Raw genomic sequence first — 20,034 nt, 5'->3', positions numbered from 1 at the left:
TTGGTGAATATTTAAATATGAATATTCTCAAATCTTAAAGTTTTTCATTAAATGTTGAAAACAGTCATTTGTTTTAGTTATTAATATAATTGATCAATTATTAATGAATTAGTGTTATTTTAACGAAAAATAATACAAATTTATATTTCTGTCCCTTTGTTATAACAGCGTTTACATCTGAAATAGAAATATAGTTTGTTATAATGTGGTGAAAATGGGAACAGTTTGTTATAAGAAGGTTTTTGTTATGAAGAGATTTTACTGTACGTAATTGAAATTTGTTTATCACTTCTGCTATTACTCAATGATAATTTATTTGTATGTTTCTTACAACATTCTAATAATGTAACTGTTTGCTAAATATAATTATATTTTTATAAAAATAATAAAATGTATCAATCAATTTCAAACTTTTTTCCCTTATTACTAGGCCTATGCAAATATCAGTTTTTTTTTTAGTTCAAATCGAATACAAATATCAAATTTATCTTGAATACAAATATCAAATTGGAATAATAAGAATTAGAATCCAACAACAAATGTTTTCTTCACATACATTAAATACACATAGAAAGAATAAGTAATTGTGTAGTGTAATGGCTTCTCGGAAATTATATAAATAATACTTAAGTGAAAAGTTGGTTAGCTAAAATTACTAAAGGTAAAATTTTGTTGAAAAATTCAAATTTTGGTAATTAAAATAGGATCTGCAAAAAAAAAATTTTAATTATCAGTGCAAAGATAATATATGAGGCAATTGCAATATGTGTGAAGAAACTTCAAGAGGGATTTAGAACAGAATGTACAGTATGCAGTTCTAATCTATAGTTAAATATTATGTAGGTTTAAAAAAAAAAATTTCAAACTGGGTGTTTGAATTTTTCACTAAATGAAAAAAACATCTTTATTCATATTAACATTTATGGATTTATATTTTATGGCTTGTATTAACTAAAGTGTATGAACACAGTAGCTGCTTAGAATGATGTTCTCTTTTTCTGTTGATGTGTATGTGTGCTTGATAAATGAGGCAAAGTTTTTGTACCCCTCTTAGTGTGGGCCTGTATTCGTTCGTCCTTCACTGTGTATTATCCACTAGAAAAATGTTGTTATTGTCGTAGGTTGCTAGACTTAAGGAGTCTTTGCTGTAAGTATGCGACCAGATGTTTTCCACGAGATCCATACAAGTTTTTTTTTTCTTTGCCACCCCGTTCTGAACGAAACTAATCACAGAGCTGGCTGGCATGCTATGTTTCTACCCTCTGATCTGATAACTGTCAACTTTAACACCCACGCATGGTATGGCTTAACACTTCTGACTTACTACAAACATGTAAACACAAAGATTAAAATTAAATGTCGTCAGCCTGGAGGTAAGTTGAAAATTACAAACTTCAATTTAATTACTCTAATTTTCTTAAATAAAATTAATTACAAAAATATTACCTATGGATAATTTTCCCAAATATTTCTCCAACACTACAGCGAATAAAATCCAGAGGCTCTAGAGACAACTGCATTAGCTTCGGCACCATTATTTTAACAACGCTTTCTTCCAGCATGTCAGGCATGTTTGTAAGAATATGTTCTGTAAGAGCAAATAAAGACACTGCAGCTTCATGGCGAACTATGAAACCAACATCGCCTTTCTTATTCCGTGTATAATCTTCTAGCGCCGTTAGAAAACACCGAAATATTTCAGTGACGGTATCTGCAATCAAATAAAAGAAAAAAGTAATTATCTGTCAATTGCAAACAAATCTCTTTTCTAGTTATACTCATATTTCAATACTCTGCTACTGACTACAGAAAACTGTGTAAGTATTTCATACTATTCAAAAGTCTCTAAAGCTGACAATGAATTATAACTTAATTCATATTTAATAATAATAATAAAATAATTTTTTTGGATTCCACCTTATACTTCAACATCATAACAATAAAAGCTCAAATTATAGTTAAACCAATGCAATGAAAAATTATCACAGTGTAGAAGATAATTTTTTTAAGTTTCAGCAATGGTGACATAGGTGTGAGAAAAGTGCCAAATAACGTAAGGTTGTGACACACAGTCGCTGGAGCTCCTCTTAAATCACATTAACTACTAGCAACGATTCTGGACGTTTGTGCTGGTTAAGAAATACTTATAAAAAACTGTGTTTGTGGAGTCCACGCGTGACAGAAGTGAAACTTCTTGCTTATTAGTTATAAATATAGATAAATTACTAATAATTTTTAATAGAACAAGAGATAATAATTGAGAATAGTAAGGACACGGGTATGATCTCAAATGAAATAATTCTTTTCCACATGAATAAATTAATTGTAGACTCTTTGAATAACAGAAAATGTACTAAAATTTAAAACAAACTTAGATTTTAATCATTCTTAAACTTGAAGCTTGTCGATAATTAGGTAGTTTATGAAGCTTAACTAATTGTCCGAACGGACATGTGTAGTCTAAGGGAGGAATATTCAATGTGTCATTATCATAAAAGAATAAGTTTCAGTTACCACGTAATACATATAGCAATGCACACATAAGTTTCCATGGCTTCATTACAGTATGGTTAAATATTTTATTGAGACACAATTTTTTTTTATTATATGGATGCCTTGGGAATAAAATATACAGTGAAAGGGCAAATAAGACCATCTCAAATGTAAAAAATCAGTGTAAACGCCTAGCTATGACCAACCATCATAGCATGCAGACACATTTTGCACTGTCAAAATGATTCATATTAAAACATTGAAGATCTGAGGGGTGAGGATCTTCTGAAGCAGACAAGATGTAGCTGTTTAAGTTAAGATTGCTGCTACATTTCCCAAGAAGATTTTAATACTTTTTGGTTTAATGTAAAGAATAGTCATGACCACAGTTGTGATAGTCTCCCACAATTAAAATTTTAAGCACCTACATTGCTGAATTTAGTTTGTATCGCAGGATGACCAGTATATGTTCAATGAGCAATACTATATTATTAAAATAATTGAAGGTTTTCATTAGGAAGGAGCAAACAGGCCCCGATAAAGATTGAAGTATGAGGTTGGAGATTCAAGGCCCGGCCAAACTATTTACACACCCTATAGGTCTCCTCACTACTGGCAGTTGGTGCCAGAGGCAATATTCCACCAACAATCCAACATTTCACATTAACCCATGACTTGTGTTAAGTATTGCCCAGCTTAGTGGCATTAACCCTATAACTTAGTGGAAAATAAAGCACTAGAACAATATTACTAAATCAAATCAAATCCTCACCTTTCAACAGTTTGTTCACATCAGCACTGGTTGAAATATACAGGAGTCCTTTTATGGCTATTTGTCTGGCTTCTGCAAAGTCAACTGTTTCCGCGCTGATTTCAGTACACTTGATAAGAGCCGGAATGATGATGTGCAAGTATTTTTCAAAAATGTTTTTTGGAATCTTGCCTGAAAATATTAACAGAAAAAGGGTCACAAAATAATATTCTCCAATAACAGGGTGGCCATTCTACATGGTTATTTCCTGGTTTTAAAGGCTCTAAATTAAAAAAAAATTCCAGTTTTTGCCTTTCATTATTAAAAAAAAACCAAAGGAAAAAAAGTTGGCATTTTAATAAATTCAACAAGCCAGTTTCATTATTGGTGTCATACATATGTTACATACAAAACCACCATAAAGATTTCTCTCTTGTTTTTAATTTCTTAGGAACATTGCTTGTCACTATACATATTCATATAACATATTCCAAGAAGACATTATGAGTAAAACCAGCAGATTATTTTTTTGTACAAAATTAATAAATCGAAGAGTTAAAATTGTTAAGTATACTCTGAGAAATACCAACTTTTACATCTGATGATCTCTATTTTCAGCTAATTTGATTTTAAAATTAAGTCTTAAAACATCCAAATATTTTTCACAGTTTCGTACTTTTAAATTTCACATCGCAAAATTTTAAAATATTTGAGTCACTCAATTCCAAGGAATGGACTCTTCAATTATATACAACTTATGTACACACTTTATACTGTTTGATTAAATATTTTGCTAATAAAATCCAAGTTTGCCAAACTACTATTACATTTAGTCATTTGACAGTGCTTTTATGAGCTCATCAATTAATTCTACCTCTTTCATAGCTTCACTGAGCAATTTAACTTTTTCTGTTTCTAACTTCCCTCATCTCTCTAGCACAGCATTTCTTCTCTCTTCTGCATTTAATTGCAACTGGTAAATTTTTTTTTCCCTCCATGCTATCCACATAACTAGCATGGGCAATTTGCGCTGCTTGAAGCTGTAATGGTTTACTTAATGAAATAAAAAGATTTTCTTTCTTTTTCATTCAAGAGTTTCAAGGTCCAAAAGACGAAACAACCGCATCCAATCACTTTCAATGTTTTGCTCACGCATTCAACTCATACATCCGCCTGTCGAGAATCGCTCGCAGCTCGGGCGATGAGGATTAACGAAAAATAACGTAGGTTAAGTCCTTCAGTAACATCTGACTGTAAGTACACGAAATCAGTGTTCCAAAAACAACCAATGATTAAATTACTATCTTCGGCCTGGCTCGAGCTACCGACGTTAAATTTTCTATTCCACAATTACTACATATTTTGTGAGAAGCCACCGAACGCGCCCTCCTTGTGCAGCGATCGACAGACGACTGACGAGATCATGGCACTGTGTCCTTCACACAGGGAGGGCAGTCACATGACCTCGCCGACCAATCACACACACGCTTCATTCACACTATAAATCACAAGCCAATAGGAATACGCGACATAAATTGAAAACAGTTTTCTATACACAGAGCCAGGGACTTTACATTCTCATTCTCTCTCCCACACCGTGAGACAGCGGTTATCACTCAGTTCCCACGACCAGTGGGGAATCCCAACTTTTGTCTCTGTTGGCAGGGAATCCCAGTGTCTGTCTCATTCTTACTTACAAATCTCATATCCCTCTTTCTCTCTATTTACATCCGCCACAGACACAGTTCCTTGTTCTATAACTATTATGCAACACGTTAATGAAAATTAAAAACAGCAATCATAATACAAATTACTTGACAAAATTAAACTTATTTAGAAAAACCTGAAAAAGTAGGCCAAAACAGGCAAAAATCCAGTACAACGATTTATTTGTGAATAATTACATAAAAAATAGTATTGATTTAAAATGTTTGTTAAAATACAAAGTACCCTCTTAAAACACACAGCAAGTGCAAACATCAACCCTAAAAAACATAAAAACGGTAAAAATATTCTTAGCAAGACTTTTTAAGAAATGTTTACATGCATAAAAATAGTTTAGAAGAAAAATATTTAGCTAGGAGGGCAGGGGTCTTGCAACGTTACAAAGCAAGGGATTTGTTATTTTAACTGCTTGACCTCCTACTATCCTAGTCTAGTTTCTTTCATGTTCAACATAATTTGTTGATTTTATTCTGTAATAGATCCTCCAGTCTTTCACATATCAAATCAAAGTAATAGTTTTCGGTCGTGGCCTCAAATTATTATTATCACCGCGCAAGTTAAAATCTTCAGATGTACAAGTATAAAAAAAACACTAGAAAAGAAAGGAAACAAAATAAATTAGCAGCCACTTCCTCCCCTCACGGCTTATTGCCGGCCACCCAGAGTATTATCTTCACAAGTGTCACATTCCTCTCATCCGCTGCAGAGATTTGCCAGTAAACAGCACTCAAAAAAGGTATGTGATGCAGTTTGTAGACACAGCGTATAGTTTTTCAAGTAAGCTGTGAACAGCACTCAAATAAATGTCAAACAGTGCTCAAAAATGGCGTGATGCAATTCATATACGCGAAGAGCAGTTTTTCAACATGCTAAACAAACAAATAATTACTAATTGCTTTTAAATATTAACGATTTTATCACAGTTTTCCCAGCACCAAAAAATTTCCCGGTTATTCAAGGTTTCTTGAATTTCCTCGTCGGGTGGCCTTCCAGAATAAGTAATTAGAAAATTCTTCCTTTAATTCATTATTAGAATAATCAGGAGACTAAATCAATTAACTGATGGTGTAAAGCAGAGTTGACATTGAAAACCTGGGATCATCAGATGAAAAAACCATCTACAACACAACTGATCTTCCAGAATGGAAATCATATATGTTACCATAAACCAAACACAACCATCCATAAGTACCAGAGACAGTATATACTGCATCTATTCTTGGCCATACACCAAAAGATTATTTCGTCTAGAGGCGTCAACAAACAAACAAAAAAAAATTAATTGACTCACTAAGTACTGCGGCACCACAAGAACGAAGAAAGTTTCCATTTTCTACAGCACTCAAAACAGAAATGTATTCTGTCACAATCTTGTTTGTGATGGTTTCGGGAGAGTAGTTGATTAGAAAAGCATTCAGTGCCTCTACTGCAACTCCTCTGTTAGTGGGGTCCACAGTGTAAATGCAGTCTTGAATTACAAACAACCAATCCTCTAAAACAAGCAAAAATAAAATTAATTACAATTGAATCCACAGCGCACACTCACAATTACCAATATGAATAATATGCGAGAGAAAAAAAAAATTAACTGACAAAACTGTACTTTTATAACTCAACTTTACAACTGAGGAAAATTTATGTTCACACATACTTACAATGATGTAGATACAGAATGACTAGATCAAAACATATATACTGATCATGCAAGATGTATCTATGCCATGTAACTTGTCCCAAATTTAACAGTTATCTGAAGTACTACCAGTGGTACCCATTTCCCAAATTTCAGTTGCAAAAACAACAATGACAACCAAATGAAGTTGACAGAACAACAAAGACAAAAGGATACATAGACCATTGGTACTACTTTAAGAAACCGTCAGATGAGACAAGTTACATGACACAGACAATATGATGCTTATGGCTAGTGATGGGTAAAATCCCAATTTTCTAGAACACAAATCTCGAATCTGAACCTCAAAGAATGCCTCAAATCCATCCTTTGAATCCAAATCTAGGTTTCCAGAGTCAAAAATAAAATAATATACAAGAAAAATGAAAATTTTAACAAATATCAAATACTTCTCCACAGCATTTGTTTGTTGCTGAGATTGTTAGCTACATTTTAAATTGGTAATTCCTAATGTTTTAAATGTTGCCAACCTACACCAACCAACCAAATTTAAATATCACATTATATTTATACCTAACTTAACCATTTGATAAAATGATAAAACTACTTGAAGTATTACAGGAAATTAAGAAAAAATCTTTTCAAGGTTTCTCCCCACTGAAACAAGGCTTTTCTTAAGAATTACTGATTGTTTTTACAAAATAAAAAAACAGTTTTGAGTTTCATTTCTTGGTCGAACCTATAAGATTTATAAAACATTAGTGTAAACAAATGAGAAGATAGGTTAATACAGTATTATTTCTCAAATTTGTTAAAACGTTTACGGGGGAACCACAATTACCTCTATTTGAAAAATAAAATTTTAGTGTCGCGTTAAGTAATGAAAGAAACATACATAAAACTAAGTATGAACATAAAATGCATTGCAGCTTTTCCTGTAAACAAAGCCATCTTTTATCCTCCCCCCCTTCCCCCAAATAACCAACGATATGAAGACATACAAACACAACAAAAAGGGCAACTTATCGCGTTTGTCACATTCATAAATAAAATTGATGGGCTTTGTAGTAAAAAAATAATACATTCAAGATATACTGAAATACTTTGTCATTGAAATTTGTTCCTGTGTTAAAGATCTATGACTTTCCGTGTGACGGTTTCAGAAATGGCGTTGATCAACTCGCATAAACAACTCTGTTCCGCACCTAACGTTGTTTATTTAAAAAAAAGTTGAGAAATTTTGGAAAAAACTTTACAAACAACAGAATTTTTATGTTTTCCGCAAATTTCGCACTTCACCATATTTTTGGGTCCCTAAATATGGCCAGCTATAAATTTATATTCATTCCATGAACTAAGTTTAACAGATGAGTGCATGATAAGTATTTAATTTACTTAATACATAACATTAAAAGAATAATATTTTGGAGAATGGTATTAGAATATTTCAAAGATACACATAAATAAGCCAGTGTTGAATTTTTTAATTTACTAGGTTAATTCCTATATTTTTCTTAGAATCTTTTTCCTCAAATCCCAAATGTTTTGAATTCAACTGGCCCATCCCTACTTATGGATCATAAACTTGCATTCAATAACCTTAGCACAGAATTATCAAGCCTTGAAAACATTACATACTAGAGGGCTTGCATGATATAAGAACTAAAATTAAATTTTAAAAAAGACAAAAATGTTCAGTCAAATCAGTAAAGATATAACAAAAAGGAAAAAAAAAGTCCCTCTTAAGGCGATTGGTGCACGGTAAAAAACGGTCACAGGCCCGAAAACAATGAATTTTGTATCATATGACCACTAAAGAGTCTAGATGCCTATGTGGGTGACCGTTACTATGTAGGGAGGTCAGGAGCTTAGTTCCAGCTCGTCAGTGGCGAGATGGCCTTCATACGGGAAGGGTGTTGCTGGTGGTCGCTCTGCAGCCTGCCATCTAGCGGTAACTAACAAAACCTCGAAATTGTATCTCGCTCTCCCTCTAACACACAGCCGATACGGTTCTATCGTGCCCGGAGGAGGGGAAGGTTTAGCAGGTTTCTCTTTCACTCATCCTTCGCCATGGGGAGGCGGAATGGATTATTTTTTTGTCCGTAACTGCGGACATGTGGCTGAGAACTAACGCCCCTCCCGCACATCTTCTCACTCAACTCGCTCGTTCTCTCACACTATTTCAATAAATCTTTTCAAATCTTCAAGTTCAAGCCGGACAGACGTGTCTTGTGCGCGCAGTCGGTTCTTGTAATTATTGATGTTCAAAGTGTGATAACTATCAATATTGATTTGTCTCTATTAGATCAGCAAGACTTTAAGGGGTTTCCCTTACCCTTACAAGATGGTGTATTTGTGAACTGTATTAATAATACTAATTTAGCCATGTTCAGGTCGCCTACGAAAAAATCGTCAAATAATACGGTCGACAGCCTGAATAAAAATTCTAATTCACCTTCATTTACTCTGAAACTTCAAGACACCAACATGGATGATCTATTTAATATGGTAAAATCTCTCTGTGTTAAGTTTGATGAGCTTAAGAGTGAAAATGCGGTGCTTAAATCCTTGTTAATGGACTCAAGAGAAGAATACTCTTTAATCAAACAAGAGTTAAAAGAGATCAAAAAAAGCTTATACATAAAGCAAAATTCAGACTTATCTTACAGCCAAGTGACCAAAAGAGCGCCCAATAATAAGGTGATCGATGTTAATGGTGCAGTGAGTATACCCAGCAACAGCTCCACGTGCAGTGACCTACTTTCTGGTCAGCAAGAAACGCGCACGGTCAGGAACTCCAACAATAACAACCAGCGAGTCGACTCTGAAGGTTTCACGTTGGTACAAAAACAGCATAAGTCAAGACATAATGAAAACCCAGTTGGTACCCATGATCAAGAACGTAAGAAATCTCCACCCCAAGTAGGAATACAGCAAAACCCCTTATTTGCACTTTTCATGGGGACAAAGTAAAAAAGTGTAAAAAGCGGGAAAGTGTAAATAAAGGGAAAAGTATAAAAAGGAGTACAGTTTACCTTATTTAGAATTTTTTTCCTTTTGTTTAATAGCACATACTACAATGCAGGTACAAACACACTAACAACAAATTTTACTTTAGTATTTAATCAATTATTAATTTACCACATTTGACAAAAATAAAAAAAGAATGAAAGCCAAAATGTTTTTCTGATTACTTCCTAAAAAATAAATTTGAAATTTTCTTCTGCTTGCTTTTTAGGCTGTTCAAGGAGATTATTTGCCTCTCCAAATTATAAATACAGTTGCAACCGGCAGGGTTTATAACAAATACGGGCTACATACACATTGCTCACAGTAAAAAAAATTTTAAGAAAAGGCCGCAAATTGATGAATATTTACCGTCAATAGCGCGCCAAACGCGGAGAAAGGTCATTGTACTCGGTCAGCTGCTGTAACGACGCGGCGGCGCATGCGCACTCTATGCTCCGCCCAGACTCATGACGCCATCAGCCGCCAACCAATAGATGCGAGCTTAGCGGAAAAAAATATAAGCTCCACCTCCCGTGTACCAATTTTATCCAGTTCTAATACCAGTTTATTGGTATACGCACCAGTTTTCTCGCTGCCGTGACATGTTCAAGTTTACGTTTATCATGATGTCTTGATACCAATAATTAATTATTTACGATCCCCAGAAATAAATGGTTAGTTTAAAAAATATGGCGTCAACTGTACAATACTTCCCAAATTATAAAAGACGTATAAAACAGTTACCAAGACACCGCTCATTTTATCTTGTGAAGTTTATGTCTCGTACCAGTATTTCGGCTAAGTTGTGACATAAATACAGTATCAGAACTTACAAGCAGCCATGTTTGTACATTCATGAGTTTACGTTTTTCCCTCGTGCATTTTAGATTGTCTCCTGCTATAATTACTCGTACTTTTACACGCCTAGGCTTAAATTATTACATGTTTAGAAATAAAAGCAACTTTTCATGTTATAAAATATGTATATTTTGCTATTTAAAATGTTCATTGCCTACTAGCTCCACGGTATTTTCTGGTTGTTTATGGTTGTTACGTGACGTAAATAGCGGGATTGATTCGATTTTTGAGACGTAATTCGCGGGAAAGTATTGTATTGGACTATATGGGAACCAAACGGGACCTGAAGAATATAGTGCAAATAACGGGAAAACGTAAATAACGGTAACGTAAATAAGGGGTTTCGCTGTACGTAATACATCCACTCTTAAAACTGTCTCCAAACCTACCTACAAAAAGACTAAATCCCTGTTTGTTACCCGTTTTGAAGCCTCAGTTAAAGAACAAGAAATTATGGATTACATCACAAATGAACTCAATTTATCTCAGGTCAAAGTTACTAAACTCCGAACGAAGTATAATACTTATGCTTCATTTCATATATCAGTACTTGAAAATGACTTCAGTAGAATCAATAATATTGTGTTTTGGCCAAGTGGCTGTTTAATTAGCCCGTTTTACGGTAAACTACATCCCGATCAAGTCTACACTAATGCTACCAATCAAGACAATACAGCAGTGACCATCATGCCTCCTAATCCAATGGCGTCAACTTCCACATCTAATTTGATGCTGGAGGAGCATCCTACTTCCCACAGTGAAGCAGTTCCTTAGAAATTATGATATTGCATATCAAAACGTGAGAGGATTAAGAACTAAGTCTAATGAATTTCTGGAAAACCTTTTAAACTCTCATTACGACATTATTTGTTTAACAGAAACCTGGCTCAACGATAATAACATAAATTCTCACTATTTCACAGACCAGTATATAGTTTTTAGAAATGATAGAAATCCTCAACTTACACTGAAAAATAGAGGGGGTGGTGTACTTTCAGCATTTAACAAAACCAAATTTTTATCAGTGCTACCTGTTTACATGTACGACTTTCCCGGTATTGAAGCTATCTGGATCAAGGTAAAAACGTCTCATGCAACAACTTTTATCATCGGAACTATCTACCTAGCCCCGGACATCTCGCCGAACAAATATCTCGAGTACCTTGAACACTTGGAAGAAAAACTATCTACCACTCAAGAAGATATTTTAATTCTTGGTGATTTTAATGTTCCAGGTATTGATTGGCTCACTCGGCACTCTTCAAACATTACTCATTCACATGTCAAATCCAAAGCCAATTACCTTCTCAATTTTGTGTCTACATTGGGTCTGACCCAATATAATCACACCCAACCTTGCAAAAATCTTCTCGATTTATGCTTAACAAATCTACCTCAGTGTACAGTAACGCAAGCCTCTGAAATACTTACCAAAGAAGATCTGTATCATCCAGCTCTAAACATTAACATTGAAATTTATTCTAGCTCAAGAAGTGTTTATCCTCCCTACAGAAATTACAAGGATGGTAATTTTTTAGGTCTTTATAACTCCATAAAAAATTACGACTGGTCTCATTTCTATGAATCAACCAATGTTAATCATCAGGTGGATGTTTTAACAAATTGTATAACTGACAATATGAACATATTTATACCACTAATTTCTAAAAAATTACCCAAATATCCATTATGGTTTTCTAATGACTTAATTCAAGCATTAAAATCAAAAAAACATTTTCACAAACTTTATAAACGATCCAACAATCCTTATTATTATTTACAGTTTTCACATTTTCGCAAAATGGCAAAATCTTATATAAAACGTGATAAAATTAATTGGATCCGCTCTACTAATAACAACATCAAGAATAATCCAAAGAAATTCTGGAAGTATGTTAAATTAATGAAAGATGGTTACTATGAACAATATTCTTTAAAAATCAATGATGATATTTGTGATGATCCAAATGTTTTATCTAATGTTTTTGCACAATATTTTTCCAGTGTCTACAAGACTTCAACCAATAACGTGACGTCTTCAAACATGTCCTCGGATTCTATTCCTATGTGCTACATTTCCGAATCCCTTATTCTATGGGGCATCAAGGCTCTCAAGTCATCCAAATCCACCGGCCCAGATGGCATCCCTAATTTTATCTTAAAAGGCTGTTCGTACTTATTAGTTCCTCTTCTTTATCATATCTTTAACACCAGTTTGCATTCTCAAGTTTTCCCTGACAAATGGAAAATAGCAAAGGTCATTCCGATACACAAACATGGCTCTAAATTGATTGTGTCAAACTACAGACCAATATCTTTACTTAATGGCTTCGCAAAAATATTTGAAAAAATTATACACAAAGTTTTAAATTTTCAACTTCAAAATAAATTATCAGCCACTCAGCACGGTTTCAGATCTGGAATGTCCACCACTACTAACCTAATTACTTTTCTTAACCCAATCCATAATGTAGTTACTAACAGAGGTCAGGCAGATGCCTGTTATTTTGATCTAGCCAAAGCATTCGATACAGTAAACCATTCGCTACTTTTAAAAAAACTATCAGACTTTGGTTTTTGTACTAACTACTTGAACTGGTTTTCTAGCTATCTCAATAATAGATATTTCTTTGTATCTGTCAATAACCATAAATCCTCTTTACACCATGCTAGTTCTGGAGTACCACAAGGTGCCACTCTCTCACCTCTCCTCTTCAATATATTTATAAATGACATTACCATGGTCCTTAATTACTCAACTGGTGTACTCTTTGCTGACGATCTGAAAATCTCTAAAATAATATCTACAGTCAATGATTGCGCTCTTCTACAAAGGGACATTAATGAAATCAATAATTGGTGTCTTCTAAACTTGGTCAATCTTAACGATAGTAAAACTAAGGTAATATCCTTTACTAGGAAATATAACCCTATAGTTTATAATTACATTCTGAATAGTAACCCAATCTCAAAAACTTTCATTATAAAAGACCTTGGTGTCTTTCTAGATTCAAAATTATTTTTTCATAAAAAAATCGACTACTTAAACTCCATTTCAAAAAGAACATTTGCTATTATAAAATATATCACTCATTATGCTACCAATTCTGATTCAATTATTTCTCTTTACTTGGCATTAATTCGATCTAAATTAGAATACTGTTCAACTATCTGGAATGACATTGGGTCGACTGATATTGAGAAACTAGTAAATTTACAAAACAAATTGTCTCAACTAATAATTCATAGAGGTTTTCCGCATCCCAAACTTATTCCTCTAGCAGACCGTAGAGCCCATTTGGACTATCTTTTTGTACATAACATTTATAACTATAAAATTAAATGTAGCTATATTCTTGAGAACACCGGATTGAGAATCCCCCAATTCAATTCTCGCCTCTTTTCTAGTTTATGCACTATTTATAACAAGAATGATCTTATTTATAGACTCGTTAAAAACTATAATAGACACAACACCAAGTCAAATTAATTGTGTACAGAGCTATGTTAAAGTATTTAATGTAATTTATATCCTCATACTAATTATAGTCAGTATTTTTTCTCTTTCACGTTTACATTATTGTACTCTATTAAATTTTATGTCTTGCTGCTTACTATCTTACCACTTTGTACTAATTATTATTTTAAGTATTATATTTGTATTTGTCCTTGTGTTGTCTGTGTGTATGGATGTCTTGTCCTTTGTTTCTTGTTTCTTTATGTATTTATGTATATTTTGTATACGTCGTGCCCACCACTAAAGTCCCTGGACTGTTGGTGCGCATGTAACAAAAATTTAAATAAATAAATAAATAAATAAATAAATAAATAAATACTTTAAACCATTGCGCTTCCTACGGATTAATTATATTTCATGCACGTGCCCGAATTCAGCTGCAAAAAAATAAAACGGGTAGTCAATTTTTTTCTTCAAAAACCTTCCGAAACACTGTGTGTTAAAAAACATTCTGAAAGCGCATTTTTCTAGATAAATGGAAATTCTAAATCACCTACGCCACAAGGAAACATTGTGCTTTAATATTATGTAAAGAAAACACCTCTTAGATTAATAGTTATGTAAAGGTGGTGTGATATGTTTTAGATGTCGCACCATCTTATCATCCATGTAGAAGAGTTACCCGAAAAGCTAACAAAACTATTGCCATGGAAATGGAAATATGGTTAAGGGCAAGCTTCAAGGTCGCGGTTGTGATTCACGGTCACCAGATAGTGCTGGGGTGGAGCTGAGAGCGAGAGATCGCAGACAGAGATATGACCGCGGCAGCGAGTGGGCCGAAGGGTGGAAGGGGGGCGCCGGCGGGATCACGTGTTCATCCGGTGTTGCCAACTCTGTGTCCCATTGAGGAGAACAGCCGCGTGCCTGGCTAGGGGTGGACCGTTAGGCGAGCGACACTCACTCAGCAGAGCTTCAGCACTAGAAGCCCGGGACAGCCGGAATCTTTATTGGGCATCGTATAGAGCAGGGTTTTTTTGGAGATTAATTCAGATAATACGACATTGATAACATTTTTTTAAAATTATAATCCTACAACCAATGGTCAGTTAAACCGAAATCTATCGCATGTCACATTCAAGGATGACGTGCACTTACACGTCCCATAACATAAGCCCCGTCACTCTGGCGGGTTTTCCTACACACACACATATAATTTTATGAACAAACCTTTTTTTTATTATTTAAAATATTTTAACTTATCCACATAATGTATGCGAATATTACACTTATGACCAAATGTTTGAATTATGTTTTATATATATATATATATATATATATATATATATATATATATATATATATATATATATATATATATATATATATATATATATATATATATATATATATATATATATATATATTCGAGTTATAGGGCAGGACTATTTTCATAATATTAAACAATTTGTATTTTATTTAAAAATTTACAGTAGTCGAGATGCGTTTCTTGAAATAAATAAATATATTATTTTTTTATTTTTATATATTTTTTTATTTCAAGACACAAATATTTCGTAAGAAATAAAACACAATGTACATATACTTGCTACACATTGGCAATATAACGAAATGTAAAAAATGAGGACCTAATACAAGGATGTATTAAAACTTAAGTTTATAAAAGAATTGCCAAGTGCATGTACAATAGGCAAATCAAGTACTCCGTATCGTTCATGGATATGTGTTCTTAGCTTGCAAACTTGTAAACTGAAGTAATCTGTTAATTAGTAGTATAAAAATAATTTATTGTAATTAAATATCGTATTCCTTACACAGAAAAAAAATGTTTTTGGACATTTACACAAAATTCCTTTAGAGATCGGTTGCCAAGAAATGAAATATTTCGTAATATTACAAGAGAAAATATAGTAAATTTCTACAAAACATTGTTATGGTTATTTTTGAATTTATGATTTGCGTTTTTCGAAACAAAGCTGGATATTTATTGTCGCGCTTACGAATATTGCAATATAATATTAAAAATCGACTTTTTTGTACAAGAGTACATTTATGAACCCTTGGAAAATATAATAATATTTAGTAATTTGACTTCATAATTGTTTATTGTGCTTTTGTATGTGCGCATTTAGTCTGGAAAGCTATACAGGGAAAAGTTTACAAATAACTTTAACTAATTCAGGTACTGGGACAACCCAAAGCATAAATGCCCGGGCAATAATACAATCCCACATTTGCAGCGATTTGCTTTCGTGCAAATGTACAGATTTACAAATATCTGTAATTTTGTGGGCATGAATATTTCAGTTTGATTGAAAAAAAATTACAGAGTACTGTCTAAGCTTTCTAGTATAAGAATCAACAGTGTTTCAGTAATATATTGGCTGTAACCACGGTAAAGTTAATATGCTTGACGAGCTGTCAACTTTGCAGATGCAGCGTTCAATAACGAGCTATATAATATGTGAACATGGAAATTTTTATTGTTTGTCTTTTATGATCTACAAGCCAGTGCGGACAAGACCTACAAGCAAATGCGGACTGACAAATGACCATATTAGACAAAACAAGGTTGGTTACCAAATCTGTTAGACCTTTTACCTGAAACAGGGACGGAAAAGTAAAAAGAGGCAAAAGAAGTATAGGAATGTATGTCCGGGCACAGGCGCCAGGCGCCGGTGCCGGTGCCTGGTCACTGACCGACCGACCTCTGACGTCATGGCGGCCATCTTGGTCTCAAGAATTCCTCAAAATAACTCAACATTCCTCAAAAACGACTCAAAATTTCTAAGAATTTCCCGTTTTTCATGGAAAAATTCCCGTCTTGAAGGAAAATTTACCGTTTTTAGACCTTAAAAATACCAGCGGCTAGAAATATCCATATTGAGGCTTAAGCATCCATGTCTACAGCTTCCGATAAGAGCCCGTCTACAATAGTCCGAACCTGTGCGTGGTCCGTGTCCTTATCCGAATGTGAGTGACGTCACATTGTCTCACCGAAAACTGCCCTGTCCACAATTGCGATGTCCGATGTCCGAATGTATTGATTTCTAAAGTTGTCACCAGATCGCAGTAAATGTGCCAAACCAAATGTTTTTCTTTATTGTTTTGATGCGTTGTAGTTTGAGATTGAACTTATGAAAGTTGTGGGAGTTCAATATTATATATTTATTCAGTAAGGCAAAGTGGCAAATGTAAATGCTAAAAAAATGAACTCATATCACATTTCAAACGGGAACCGGAAATTCAAAAAATATCGTGAGTGTTCTGTTCTTTTTCTGTGTCCGCAGTACATAGGTTGGGGCAAAAAGTTCAAATTGACGAATGTCTTCGGACCAGGTAGGTACGGACCTTCGCCCACTTGACGCATGACGTCAGAGGGTCACATGGACCAATCAGCGACGAGTGTCCTTCGGACACAGTTTAGGACATTGCTATTGTAGACGGGCCTTATGCCTCTGACGTCATCATTGAATATGTTATGTAAAATGACGTCACCGTTGCAATTTCCGTTACGGCAGCCATCTTAAAAATCATTATTTATTATCCGATTATAATGAAAAAATTAATTTTTTTTTATTATAACTTTTTATATATTTTTTTAATTTTTTCATTAAAATCGGATGTTAAATAATGATTTTCAAGATGGCTGCCGTAACGGGAATTGCAACTGTTATGTCATATTACATGATGACATATTCAATTATGACGTCAGAGGCTTATCGGAAGCTGTAGACATGGATGCTTAACCCTCAATATGGATATTTCTAGCCGCTGGTATTTTTAAGATCTAAAAACGGTAAGTTTTCCCTCGAGACGGGAATTTTTCCCTGGAAAACGGGAAATTTTGAGTCATTTTTGAGAGATGTTAAGGAATTTTTGAGTCCAAGATGGCCGCCGTGACGTCAGAGGTCGGTTGATCATTGACCCGGCACCGGCACCAGCGCCTGGCGCCTGTGCCCGGACATACATTCCTATACTACTGGCGAATCGAATCACAGTCAGTATTATCAGCCTGGATAGGCCTATAAATAGAGATAGGTAAATTTCGCGCATTCATTTTGTCGCAAGCTAGTATGAAAACATTTATACTTTTCCACTGAGTTCATTTTTGGGCGATAGTTATTTGGCTACCCCTCTGCGATGCCCAACTAGGAGAAAAAAAAAAAGCAAAACAGGTAGTGCTGATCAACTAGGATAAGAAATCAGCCAAAGGAAAAGCAAACATGGGTTGAGCACATGTAATAAATTTAATTCTATCGTGATTCCAGGTTAATTCACGAAATTTCCGAGTCCCTACATAGACGTAACGAGAAATCAGTAGGTAAGTTTGTACGAAGGTTCGTATTCACTTAGTCATTTTATCAATTTTCTAGAATTGGCCATCCAAACCTCATTAAAAATATATTTTTCCTTTCAGTTTCCCATTACCAAGGAAATAATGATAAATCAGCATTTATTAATACACACAGAGATTTTCAGTAGAGTAAAATTGTGCTTAATGCATGAAAAATAATTATATATACATATATATATATACATATCTACATATATATGTATGTATGTGTGTGTGTGTGTTTGTGTGTGTCATTGAAATGTAACTTTACTTTGAAAACGATTTTTTTGCGAAACTGAGATCTCTCCAAGATAAAGAAGTTCCTTATAAGTTAGTAAGAACTACACATTAACGTAGTTATATGTTTTTATTATTAATTTCAGTTAAGTGTAGGGCATTCTTAGCTGAAACCGATTTACTTTTTAAATATTCAATTGCTGCAAGAAAAAAATCTCATAATAATAAAACTTTAATAAAACCTGCCAGAATTTGAATAATTTTCATCCACATATAAATTCACAGCTAAAGAATTACATAATAATTAAAGTTGTTTGCATTGATTTTTGAAAATTATTTTCAGGCAATTAATATCAGCTGAGAATGTGTCAAAATAATTACAAGAAATGTTTTATGTATTTGTGAAACATAAATACGGTTCCATAAGTTTCAAAGCAGTACTATATTTTACAAATATTTTTTTCTTTATTGATCAGTAAATGCAGCGATATGAGTTAATCTTTATGAAGGATCTTATCAGAGGATGTGGCAATGACAATGCTCAAAAAATTGGTATTGTGAAAAATGTGTCTAAATCAGAATTAACACAATATTAGATTAACTTTTCTTTAAAAAATGTATTTACCCTCTGCCATATTGTTTAATGCTAATGATTGTACAACTATTGGTAACCGTGTATTAATTATTACATTTACCGGTACTACAAATAGTTATTACGTAGAATGACCACTTATTAAGTTGCTGCGAAAATACATTAGGTTTGAAAATCATGTTTTATATTTCATATTTTACAAAGAATTCAAAATAATAGTGACATTAACTCATTCAGTATAATATATCATACAAAATAGAAAAATGAGAAGAAAAACCATATAACTGATAGTAGAAACGCAGTTTATATCAGCATAGAGACCAAAAGACACGTATATTACTGGAACATACAAAACAAATAAATAACTATAATCAAAATAAACAACTATAATCAGTTTTTCGGAATTCATTGTAAACAATATTTTAAAAGGTATGTCTCCACAGAATTAAAATATAAACTTCAGATAAAATTATAACCTTATATAAAACTCATGGACAGTTACTTCCAAAAAGAAATTTTTTTTCTCTCGTTTAACTTAATGTTTTCGATGTTTGAACAAATTTGAACACAACAGAACATTTTATGGCAATCGTCCAGAGTTTCAAAGAACAAAAATATCTAACTTCAATTATATTTACATTCATTTATCCCTTGCTTTTTCCGGGTCAGTTTTGACGTATTGATTGCTGTTTCTCTGCCAAGCTTCTTTCAGCTTCCAAAATGTAGCCTGGTTCTCTAATGGCTCTGTCTATGCTTTGATTTTGCACCACTATCTCAGGCAGAAAACACCTACGATAAAATCTAGTCAGTTTCGGCAACATTTCTGTTTCCCGCATGAGCTTATCTCTTTCTACTCTTTCTACTTGTAAATTCTGACGAACAACGGACATTACCTTGAAGTAACCGTATTCGCGCTCTGTATGAT

General features: G+C 33.6%; 1 protein-coding gene across 1 annotated transcript in view; it reads right to left on the bottom strand.

The window, feature by feature from the left end:
- The window catches only part of LOC134529564 (tubulin-specific chaperone D), an 83,988-nt gene that overhangs the window by 14,228 nt on the left and 49,726 nt on the right, over positions 1–20,034 (bottom strand). Inside the window, exons 12-14 of the mRNA XM_063363785.1 lie at positions 6,261–6,461; positions 3,266–3,436; positions 1,447–1,711 (exon numbers count right to left, since the gene is read on the bottom strand). Coding sequence (XP_063219855.1) covers positions 1,447–1,711; positions 3,266–3,436; positions 6,261–6,461 — 637 coding nt within the window. The remainder of the gene's footprint in view (positions 1–1,446; positions 1,712–3,265; positions 3,437–6,260; positions 6,462–20,034) is intronic.

Source organism: Bacillus rossius, chromosome 2 (genome assembly GCF_032445375.1).
Source record: "Bacillus rossius redtenbacheri isolate Brsri chromosome 2, Brsri_v3, whole genome shotgun sequence".
In the NCBI taxonomy this organism is placed as follows: Eukaryota; Metazoa; Arthropoda; class Insecta; order Phasmatodea; family Bacillidae; genus Bacillus; species Bacillus rossius.
Note: the sequence above shows the minus strand (reverse complement) of the source record. Positions and strands in the feature narration are given on the sequence as shown.